The sequence below is a fragment of the Nematolebias whitei genome, chromosome 21 (genome assembly GCF_014905685.2).
Source record: "Nematolebias whitei isolate Nwh7 chromosome 21, NemWhi1, whole genome shotgun sequence".
In the NCBI taxonomy this organism is placed as follows: Eukaryota; Metazoa; Chordata; class Actinopteri; order Cyprinodontiformes; family Rivulidae; genus Nematolebias; species Nematolebias whitei.
The window spans coordinates 30,274,961-30,287,122 of NC_056518.1; the positions used below are offsets into that span (position 1 = coordinate 30,274,961).

The 12,162-nt window shown below is 41.7% G+C and overlaps 1 protein-coding gene across 1 annotated transcript in view; it reads right to left on the reverse strand.

Moving 5' to 3' along the window:
- Positions 1-386: 386 nt before the first annotated feature.
- Positions 387-12,162, reverse strand: part of prkd1 (protein kinase D1) — a 28,965-nt gene continuing 17,189 nt past the window's right edge. Inside the window, exons 11-18 of the mRNA XM_037694804.1 lie at positions 10,177-10,249; positions 9,865-9,971; positions 7,872-8,033; positions 7,324-7,422; positions 6,326-6,486; positions 6,088-6,194; positions 3,983-4,068; positions 387-621 (exon numbers count right to left, since the gene is read on the reverse strand). Coding sequence (XP_037550732.1) covers positions 391-621; positions 3,983-4,068; positions 6,088-6,194; positions 6,326-6,486; positions 7,324-7,422; positions 7,872-8,033; positions 9,865-9,971; positions 10,177-10,249 — 1,026 coding nt within the window. The 3' untranslated portion in view covers positions 387-390. The remainder of the gene's footprint in view (positions 622-3,982; positions 4,069-6,087; positions 6,195-6,325; positions 6,487-7,323; positions 7,423-7,871; positions 8,034-9,864; positions 9,972-10,176; positions 10,250-12,162) is intronic.

Consider the following 12,162-nt stretch of genomic DNA (forward strand, 5'->3'; position numbering starts at 1 on the left):
GGACCGTCCTCAGAGCTGCAGACCATCTCTCCAAGTATCCACAGCTTTGAGGACATGACTCATCGATCACCAACCCTCTCATGAAAGGCCAGAGACCATCAGACTCTACCAGCAGACTCAATGAGGGCCCACAGCTCTGAAGGTGACTTCAGTGGACCACCCTCAGATGGTCCTCAGAGCTCAGTGACCCTTTCACTGAGGGTCTGCAGCTCTGAGAGCATGGCACTAACGTGGACCTCCTTCAGACCGTCCTCAGAACTGCAGACCTTCTCACTGAGGGTCTGCAGCTCAGAGGATGTTAGGCTGCACCTGTGGACCATCCTCAGAGATCTTGAACCTCTCAATGAGGGTCCACAGCTCTGAAGACTCGACTCCAACAGTGGACCACCCTCAGAGCTCGCTGACCCTCTCACTGAGGGTCTGCAGCTCCTCTTCCTTCTCTCTGTAACGTTCCAGTCCAGGATCCACCATGTTGCGGGACCCGTTCAGGAGGTTTGTGGGGTAGTCGAGGCCGCTGAGCTGGGCGTGGTGGAGCCAGCGCAGGTCGTCGCTCTCGTGGGTGATGTAGCGCTCGTCCATTCGAGTCTCCAGGGTCCTCAGGTCCAACCACATCTGATAGTCCTTGTGAAGAAAATAAACACACTTTATCCTTCAGGACTGTGTAGATTATCTTCAATGTGAGCAAGAAGCAGAAGGTGCAGCTCATCTGGGCCTTAACGAGAAGTATTTTACCCAGAGATGAGTTAGAGACGCTCAACCTGAGAAAATACCTCAACATTCAAAACATTTCTATAAACCACGCATCCATCAACTGATCTGTTCCTCTGGACCAACCACCACGCCCTCAGTACTTCATCACTCATCAAGCCACGCCCACCTCCTGCAGCTGCAGTCACTCTGCTCATCGGTCCGTGCCTCTGCCAGTCATCCTCCACACATCAGCAGCCCAGGATTGGTTTCAACGCCACAGTTCAGTCTCCTTGTGCTCTGTTGATCTTGTAGTCCCTCACTACTTCGCGGTTCGACTTTCGCGGACTCGCTCTTGCGCGTTTTTTTTTTCAACGATTGTCAGCTTTAAAATTACTCACGTGATCGGGATATTATGGGATAAAAAGTTAACGAAAAAAATTTCGGACAGGCACTGCCATTTTGTAGTTTTCCTTCAATAAGCCTATGCTGTAACTACACTACCCAGAAGTCAACAGTGCTTCCAGCCGCTGCTTTCTGCCGAAACGGAGGGAAAGTTTTGCAACACAAATCTACGCAAGTCGCAAATAATCCTGACACTCCCTGAAATTCAATTCTCCACACGCACATCAACCTGGACGGGGCGGTGGGCTTCGTCGTTGCAAGGTGGGTCTGCAGAACCGGAACCGAGCTGCTGCTGTCCTGCAGAGCTGATGAGTAAAAGTTTGTAGCACTGTACAATACAAACAGTTGAAACCAGAAGTTTACATACACTATTTAAAAAGACTTGTGCATTTTTTTCACACTGACGTGAAATCAGAATAAACTTTTCCCATTTTAGGTCCATTAGGGTTACCATAATTTTTTTTCTATTTGCAAAATGGCAGAATAATGAGAGTGAAAGTGTTTTTAAATAGTGTATGTAAACTTCTGGTTTCAACTGTATGTTGTTAAAATTATGTAGGTTTAAGAGTTTAGAACATTGCAAGAGTGTGGGAAGGGTTTATAAAGCCTTAAAATATATAAAAATACTCAAATAAAGATATTTATTTACTACTTCGTGGTTTTTCCACCCACCGCAGTGTTTGGAACGTAACCCCCGCGATAATCGAGGGACCACTGTACTGATGCATCCACAGCCTGACTGATTCTGTTAGAAACATTTATCTTTGGATTTCCTTGTCTGCATTCTGGGTCTAAACGAATGTGGGGGATTAAACAAGGAGATTTAGTGAAGTTTTTTTTGGGGGGTGGTAGGGTGGGGGGTGGTGTTTAAAGGTCAGAGTTCACCAGGCAGACTAGCTGCAGAAACTAACAGAAGCACCAAATTGTCAGGATCCATGTTTTTGTTGGCGTGCTCATAGACGTTGTGTTTGATCAGATTTGTTTGTGTCTGATTCACTCTCGTGTGTTTTCATGTTTCCAGTTTTCCCTGCGGGCCAGTATTCACTTCTCCACAGTTAGTTGTCCGCTCTCACCTGTCGTCTCTTCCCCAGGTGTTTCCCTCAGAGTTGGTGTCCTGTTTGTTCCTGAGTCCTGCATCGTGCTGTTCACAGCAGTCACGGTTTCCTCCCGGCTGAGCCTCTTTGACTTCTAGTGCTGCGTTTATTTAGTGAGTAGTTTTGCTGCCTCAGCAGCCCTTTTCTTTTATTTATTTAATAAATAATTTTGGCAATGTGGGGTGTTCTTGTGCGCTGCCTGCATTCTAGGTTAACACTTCCAACCCTGACACAAATGTCTTTCTCCAGCCGTGTCGCCCAATTTGTTTTTCTCTTCAATGTCGCTTCAGGGCCAAATGGTCATGTGACTTACAACAAAGCTTATTCTCCGTTTTACAAAAATATAAAACCATACAAACTACAAGGACAGCTTAAACACCTGACATGCACCCATACGCAATGATCGAGTCCAAAAGGCAGAATGAATCGGTACCACAGGAAGGAAGGGACTGCTGTGTCCCGTAAAAGATCCTAAACATGTTCACTGTGTAGGGGATAATTAGGTGGCCCTGAGGTGTAAAAGAACAACATTTGAAAAAAACAGAACTACATTTGAAAAAAAAAAAAACCAAAACACAACAACATTTGAAAAAATGGAATTAAATTAAGCCAAAGCAGAAGTGGCCAAAGCAAGAAGTGGACAAAGTGGAAGTGGACAAAGTGGAAGTGGCCAAAGCAGAAGTGGACAAAGTGGAAGTGGACTAAGCGGAAGTGGCCAAAGCAGAAGTGGACAAAGTGGAAGTGGACAAAGCGGAAGTGGACAAAGCAGAAGTGGACGAAGTGGACAAAGCGGAAGTGGCCAAAGCAGAAGGGGACAAAGTGGAAGTGGACAAAGTGGAAGTGGCCAAAGCGAAAGTGGCCAAAGCAGAAGTGGACAAAGCGGAAGTGGACAAAGCGGAAGTGGACAAAGCGGAAGTGGACAAAGCGGAAGTAGACTAAGTGGAAGTAGACAAAGTGGAAATGGCCGAAGCAGAAGTGGTGAAAAAACGGAATTACGTTCAGCCAAAGCAGAAGTGTGTTTTTTTTTTGTGCTTTTTTAAAACTTTATTAACAAGATAAAAGAGAACAACCGAGCAATGTACAGTAACCAGATACAAATACAAACTCTCATGAAGGGTGTGCGGTCCGTGTACCTTCGTTCAGTTGGTTTTTAATAGAGAACCAAAACAAAAAAAAAACCTGTTTCATTATTCGTTTTCAAGAGGGATTCACTTTATCCTTTATCCTATCCACTTTATAAAAAAAAAAAACACTTCCAGTTTGGCTTAATGTAATTCTGTTTTTTCAAATGTTGTTCATTTACGCCTCAGAGCCACTGTAGATAATTGTGAGAAACTGTCAATAAACATCAAATATGGGTGAAGTTTTCCTAATTCTAAAGAGTGTTTCGAACAACGGTGAAGGCAGTTGGAGTTACTGAATAATAAATAACAGCTACACAAGAAATTAAAGCTCTAAATAAACACAACACGTCAACAAACAGAAGTCATATAGAAGTTTTATTGTTCCTACTTATCAGAGACCCCTTTAAATATGGCAGAAAAATCACGGTTCCCATCTACGTAAACATCCAATCGTTAGCTTGGAGTAGAATAATAATAATAAAACTTTGTTGTTTTATATTGAATTTGTTCTTGTGGGGGATAATTTCCCGTTTTTTTAATTGGAGATTGTGCTCAGCAGCATTGTATCTCTGTATATATCTCAGTCTCCATAGTTCAGTCCCTTTACGTATTTAGTAGGAGCTTTGAAGCTTTTTTTTTTTTTTGGCTGCTTCCTGTTGGCTGACATCTTACCTGTAACCAGGGGTGACTGAGGGTCTTATCCACGCTGTACCTCTTCCTCATCTTCACCTGCAGGAGGTTGTTGATCAGGTCAATCGCTGCACGGAGGGAAACACAGAACACACGTGCATCACGGCTACTTTTATCACCATTATGCAATACAACTCTTCCAGTTATAACTGTCCGGATAAATGCCTCTATGAGTCAGTCTCACATTTGACATATTTAAAATCACAACAGGTTTAACTTCAAGCTCCGTGTTTTATCTCGGAAGCAGAAGTTTTTGTTCTCGTGGGCCGGAGCGGCGTCATCCATGAAGCTGGGCTGCGGATCTCATGACGCTCGAGGCGTTTGATTCTCTGACATTTAATCCTCGGAGGGGATTTAGGTTTTATTTTCCAACATCAGCTTCGCGTTTCTTTGGCAGCGTGAGGAGGTGGATGGAAAAGTGCTGCGGGGACGTGAGTCAGGCTGAGAAATCAGTCTTGGAGTCGACAGAGTGGACACTTTTAGAGCGTGAGTCACTCCGAGCATCAAGGCTTCAACTTTCTCAGCAGTCAGACGGAAACATCACATTTATTCACATTTAAGGATAAAACATGTTTAATCGTGATCCCACTAATCATACAACAGGCTGTCGCCCACCGCTGAGGCTTTGTGTTTGATGTCTGTTAGCAAAATATCTCGTGAACCAGATGACAAAATGCAATGAACTCTGGACAAAAAGTAATTGTTGCACATCTACCGCTGATTAACTTTTGGGTTCAAGCCACAGCAACCTGACTTTAACAGAAATGGCCGACATTTTTACAGATATCGGGCTAATGCTTAATTTGTAAACCAAACAATGCCCCGGAATGCAAATGGCGAGGGGAGGGGGGGTCTGTGGCTCCTCCCCCGCAAATTTTTTGAATAAAGTAGATGCAATTTCCTGCATTCTGGTGTATTTCAACGGGTTGTCAATCATCTACATTTACCTACATAAATAAACACTTGATTCAATAACTATGTTAGAGAGCAATAAAAAGCCTGACCAACAGCTCCCCTTGTGTGAATAGACGTTCCGCTTCTCTCACGCTTCCTCACACCTGCTCCAGTACTATCTCCATTGCCTCTGCCTTCATGTGTTTTAATTCTGTTTGCTCATTTGTACAATGAGAATACTTTTTTTTTTTAATGAAAGTAAATTGGAATGTCTTTTCGACATTTTGATCGCTGTTATTTTGAGAAATTGGCGCTGCTGTTTTGATACGTGATGTACGTAACGTGATTACCCATCAAACATCTCTCTTGTATTTTTAACAATAACATTTTTATTAATGGCCCACTTAAACTGTAAAACTGATTTTCAATTCAGTTGTGCTGATTAATTATATTTTTATGCTTTTAATTAAATTGCCCGTGACTGAACTTTTAGGGGTGGATAAAAAAACTGTAGTATGAGTTTTTATAACTGCTTATTGTTGTTGCTGTTGTCCATTGTTGTCATCTTTCTTTGTTGAAATCAGGTCTCTCTTGTAAATGAGTCCTCGAGGCTCAATGGGATTTACCTGTATAAATAAAGGTTGATTGATTTAAGGGTAGAAGTGGAAATGCTTACTTGAAGGGTATGTGGTCTTAAGAAGCTCGTAAGTGGCTGTTGTGTTTAAAATGAGTGTTTATGTAATTATTTTCAAATTATATATCCAATATAAGTTTTATTCACTCAAGGCAGTCAAATTTGTTCATAATTTGATTATTAGTAAGCCTGAGAGTTACCAGATCCAAGCAAACAGTTACTGGAACTCATCCTGTCAAAATAAGAGAGTTCCTGGATCCTCTTCCAGCAGGATCCAGCTGAAATTAAGCTCTGTATTGGACTAATATTGAACGTGGCAGTAGCTGAGTCATTCCCAACAAAGACTCTGAAGATCGTGCACAGTGATATTTTAAAGGTTTGACTTTGACTCCATCATTTCTCGTCTTTGCATAAAACTGATCATGCACCAACGTTTCATTGAGCCGTTTCAGTTTTGGGTCGGGTTCCTTCCCCGGGTTTCACGAGTCCTGTTCATGCCGCATTTCATGTTTTCACCCGGTTCTGCAGGATTCTCCAGCTCTTCAGCGGAGGTACGTACCTTCCTGAGAAACTTTCTTCCAGGGGTGAGGGGGGTACATGAAGGCTGCGTTCTGGATCTGATCGTTGATGTCTTCATCCTCGTTGAAGGGAAACGTCCCGCTGAGGCTGCAGATTGAAACGATATCCAGATTTACTTTCTGCACCTTTATCCAACACCTAACATGACCGAGCTTCTAGAACGACGCTTCAAACCAGTTTAGCTTCAGAGAAGACGCTCTCGGTGCGTGACGTGGTACCTGACGTAGATGATGACTCCGACCGACCACATGTCCAGGGACCGGTTGTAACCTTTGTTTCTCAGAACCTCCGGAGCCAGGTACGCCGGCGTGCCGACCACCGAGCGCCTGAACGACTTCTCACCGATTATCCGAGCGAATCCAAAGTCGCAAAGCTTCACCTGCAGCGAGACAGCCGACATCTAACTCCACTTTGCTTCTCCTTTCAGACGCGTGTCTGCAGCTTTCTGTGGCCATAAATTACTTGGAACTGAATATTTATATTTAGAAGCATCTGTAAAAAGCTCATTGTAGACGTTCTGTCCACTTTTCTGCAACACAACCGTTTGAAGACTTTGGTAGCTGCTTCATTAATTTATCTTCCAGCCTCACGGTGAGATCTGTCTCTGAAATTCAACATGAACACGTTTATATCTTTATTTAGTCCTAATGATACGATAAATGTCAGTAGTTTATTTTAGTTCTTTAACTTCAGAATAAAAACTCACTTTTATTATACGTTGTTATTTAAATAAAACACAATGTGTTTTTTTTTCATTCAACCGTTATCCTTAAACCTTAGCTCCAGTTTTTTTTTTTTTACAGGTTTTGCAATTCTGAACTAATTTTATTTAGTGGGAAAAGAGCAGAAATGATTCATTTGATTGAAAATCTTCTCTTTACTCCTCAGCTGCTCATTAACCTCACCTGCTCACCTGTAATCAGCTCTCTCCAGTTAAATAGTCCTCAGCTGAACTGCCTCCGTTTCCCGCTGGTCTTTAGCTCGTGTTCTCTCCTGTGGGGCTTTTATTTTAATTTTGTTTCTACTCACCACACTTTTCCTTTCCTTCATTAAAGTTTAGGTTTTTAAGGTTTTCCTGCCTTTACGGCTGCACTCTGAGGTCTCCTAATAACTCGATGTGATGTCACAGATCCTAAAGAGTCCCTGTGATCGTGAACCGAGCCTCAGATATGCTCGTGCAGTTTGTAGAAACAGTACCTGCATGCACAGATGATACCTGAGGGAAAGAGTCTGCAGAAGCCAGGAGCACATTTTCAGGTTTCAGGTCGCAGTGAACGATGTTCTTAAAGTGGAGATGACGCAACGCCACGAGAATCTGACGATCAAACACAACAAAAATAATAAACGAACGGTGTCTGAATAAATAACTGTTCTGTTTGAACAGTTAACGACGGAGCCAACAAAATGTTTCTGAAGGAACTGATCTCTGTAAAAATCCAAGTTAAATATTTCTGAAAATATAAAAGTTAAAAATCCTAAAACCATGGCGCCTGATCAAACTGAACCTTTTTGCAGGAGAAACACGGGTTCAAACCAAACAGGAAAACAAACATTTAAATGCTGACTCTGCATTTTTATTACTACAAAATTAAAATATTCAGAGGTCATAATGAGTAACAGAACACAATGAATTCTGGTAAAAACACACATAACCCAAAAACAATCATTTAAAAAACATAAAAACAATATACATTTCTGATTAAACCCCGCCCTCTTTTGGTGGGAGGAGTTCAATATCTGGTCTGACAGGAAGTGAAGGCTTACCTGCGTGACAAGGAACTTGGTGATCCTCTCGGGCAGCCGACCCTTCTCACTGGACAGGATCATCTCCAGCATGTCTCCATGGAGCTTCTCCATCACCACAAAGACCCGCTCCGGGGTCTCGAACATGCACTCCAGGTTCACCACGCCCGGGTGGTGCAGGCTCTGAAAGACAAACGCACCCCTCCATGGGTCGGCAGGAGCTCTGAACAGAAACTGTCTTCCATGAAATGTTAAATAAATATTTAACCTGTAGAAGCACAGAGAGACGATCTGAGAGGAAAACTTCAGCTGATGTTCAAACCTTCTCACTCTGAAGGAACAATGCTAACCACGGCTCCACCTTCAGCTAGTTGGACTTGAGTTGATGAAGATTCCTTAAATAAACTTCTTGCTGAGTGTGGACTAGCTAAATCTAGCAAAAGTCAGCCTAAAAGTTAAAAGTAGCAAAATGTTTGCTAAAAGCTAAAAGCACTAAATTCAGAGGTAAACACTTAAAACAGAACAAAGAGACAAAAAGAGCAACGAACAATTTTCATGGAAGAGATCTCAGTGCATTTCTATGGTAAAAAGATTTGTAAATAAAGTTAAATATTTAAACATTTTTAAACATTTGACAAAAAAAGCCTCAAGTCAGCAGCTGTTTGTATCAGCTGAACATTTTGCCACATGAACAGCTAAAAAAACACGAGGTCTGCACAAGTGTTTGGTTCCAGAAAAACAAAAAAAGTGTAAAGTCCAACTCAGCGTTTAGATCAGAGGAGTCCAAACATTTTCATACGTGAGCCAAAACTAATAAGATGGAAGGACTCGTGGGCCACAAAAATGTGAATTTCACTCAACGTGAACAATATCTTGGAGAAAGGACAAAAAATATTAATTTTGGTGGAGAAAGAGTTTTAAATTGTTGTAGATCCAAAACAGTAAAAGCCTCATAAATAATAAACTTTTTTATTAAAAAGGATTTGATTTATTTGGCTCTGTGTTTGTTCTCTTGTGTTTGTAAAGTTCATTTTAGTCAGTTCTCAGCAGTAAAAGTGTAATTCGAGTAAGTGTCCGTTTAAAAGGGAGTCCATCAGCCTTTTGGACCGCGCACTGGCTGATCGAAGTTCTGAAAAATCGTCCAACTGTCAGTTGCTACAACAGATTCAAAGAAGGTTTCATAAAGCTGATCAACTCGTATGTAGATGATACCACGTTATATTCATTTAAAAATGTCCAGTTTCCCCCTTGATTATTTTATCAACTAATATTTAGCCAAGTTTTATGAATCATTATCCAAAAGTCTCCTTTCTGGTAGAAATCACTAAAGGTTTTTGGTGCTTGGTACCATGAAGTGAAAATAAAAAGATTATAGTCAAAGGTTTGTATTTTATTTAATATTGCTCATTTTGAGAAGATTGCTTTTCATCTGTTTTGCTGTTAAACCTAAACATTACATTAAAAAAAAGATTACCAACGAATTTTCAGAAAGTCTGCATCGACCTCATAAGCCTGCTGGACAAAACAATACCATTCTTAAACTGCAGTTGTGGGCCGCACAAAATCACTCCCAAGGGCCACAAATGGCCCTCGGGCCGCACTTTGGACACCCGTGGTTTAGACATTAAGGGAGGATTGTGTTGGATTGTTTCTCTCCTCTGAGCTCTGAAAGGCAGTTTTTAGTTTATTAAACGACGCTGAGCAACACGTTCTGTCTGTTTACAGAAGCTGTTTGATCATTTTGAGATTATTCATGTAAAAATAAGCTGGATAGTGTTTGTGATTTGATTTTGAGGGGGCGGAGCTTAGCAGCTTACCATACCACATTACTGTTTCTGTTTGAGTCAGCATTTTTTTTTTAAACTAAATATATTTTAATTCTTTAAATGAACCCAACAGTTTGTACAGAGTGAAACGGCAGGAAAAACAAGCAAACAGCAAAAAAAAAAAAAACAATCTAATTAAAACAACTTGGTGGATTTGATTTATTTTTGTGTCTCGTTGGAACCCGAACCTGCAGGATGGCCACCTCGTTGCGCAGCTGACTCTCTTGTTTTGTGGGGAAACGAAGTTTATCGATGATCTTGATGGCCACGTCCCGACCAGACTTCCTGTGTTTACCTGTGAGGAATAAAATAATTTAATTTAAGCTCTAATATTTTACTCTAAACCTGCTCAGCTGAAGTGAACTGATGTTTACTTTGTCAGTTGGGTCATTTTATTCTCCCTGCTCCTGTTAAGCTCAAACTACCCAGAAATGAGCAAATACTTGTTCAAGCACAAGACTAAGGATTATCTCTGTGTGAAATAATGTTAAATATCGTACCTCCATAAACAATCCCAAACTGTCCAGAACCAAGAACCTCGTCAGGGAAGATCTGATAAACCGAGTTGATGTCCTGGAAAGCAGGCCGACACAGATCAGTGGTGATCGATCAACGCTACGACAAATAAACACATTTTTATTAGAATAAAGAATGACAGCGTCTGAATGTGCCTGTCTTCATTTTTAAAGTACCCTCCGGTAGATTCAATCATCAATGTGGGGGCGGACAGCTAAATAATGTGCACAACACTGAATAAACTGGGATTATTTTCAACTCTCCTGTGAGAGACCAGCAGAGACCAGAAGGACCTCTCCTCTGGACCGGGCAGCAGACCCACAAACACCCAAACCGCTTCCTCATCGTGGACCTAAAGCTGAAAGTTTCAGTTTACAAGTTAATAATTTGTGCTAATATATAAAACACAAGCTGACAGGATGTTGCCTCCGTTGAGTGGCTCTGAGCGGAGCATGCTCGGTGTAACCACAATGTCAGCGATCAATGACAGCTTTGACACTAAAACTGGAAAATATTTTCCACTTCATTTGTCTATAATCACTCTCACTTCTCTCTGTTCACAGACAGCCTAATATCACACCTCGAGCGAAGATGACAGAAATACAATATTATAAATCTCCTCCCCCTTCTCAGAGCTCGCCGTCTAATTACCATGGTCTCCATGGAAACCGTTTGGCTGAGTGAGTAATCACAGTAATCTCCATCCGAGGCGCTCGACTACTCGCTCACCTTGGAGGTGGTGAGGTGGAAACATGACTTGATGTTCCCGGCAGCCTTTGAGCCTCATGTTAATGTTCCCGATGTAAATTTGTTGTAATTACATCAGCCTCCTCTGAGCTACAAGCTGACAGGCTGCAAAAACAAACCATGGTAGCTGGAGACAAACAGCATGCTGGTCATGACGTTGGGACGGTTTGTACCAGAATTCAGCTGAAACTTCAGCAGCTGAGTCCAGGAAGACGGGTGTTTCTTTACAAGTTGTAAAACTGATTGTGCAGAAACAGGATGAGTCTTTCAAGATCCTCTGTACAGAGCCAGAGGCGACCTGGGGCTCCTCACACTGTTATACCAGTCACTTTATCTTAACGGGACCAAAGTCCAGTCTCATTATGGTGGAACATCACTTTGAGGTTAAGAGTTGGTCAAAGACATGAAAGGTTAAGAGTTAGGGTCAGGGTTAGGCTGCAGAAATTAACGAAAGACAGCACAACACCCTTATCAGGATAGAAATACAAACTTGGGTTTGTGACCATATACTGTATATCTAGACCTCAGAGCTGAACCTGAAAGCTGAAGGGACCGGCTTCCCTGCAGGATGGATCCATTACAAGTTTAAAGACCTGCCCCCTCCATGTTAAAAAACCCCCAAAAAATTTAACTTTCATTAAAAACACATAACTCAAATAAGTGATTCTTGTTACTTTTTTCTCACATGTTTAACTGTAAATGGTTATTTCATGTCTAAACGAAAGGTCATGTGACACCTTGATTGTGCTGAGGTGTAGGCAGAGCTTAAAGACCCACATCCCCTGTGCACAGATTCTGGTCCAAAACTAGAACATGGCCGCTCCTGTAAACTGGATCCTGCTGGCAGCCAGAGAAGGTGGGATTGCTTGTTCTAATATATTCAGTCAATGGTGCGGACAGACTGTTCGATGATCCTGCAACCATTGCTCCACACTTGTTGCCATGACTTGTTGTTTTGAAAGCAAGTTAAATAAATTACAAACCCATTCTGGATCGAAAAACGGCTAAATCAGACCGTTTGTTTTACTGCTGAATGTTTGGCAACAAGTGTAAATCAGCTAAACTAAGAATAAATCAACTTTAGCTGCAGCATTAGCTAAATGCACCTGACTAAACTAAGAATAAATCAACTTTAGCTGCAGCATTAGCTAAATGCACCTGACTAAACTAAGAATAAATCAACTTTAGCTGCAACATTAGCTAAATGCACCTGACTAAACTAA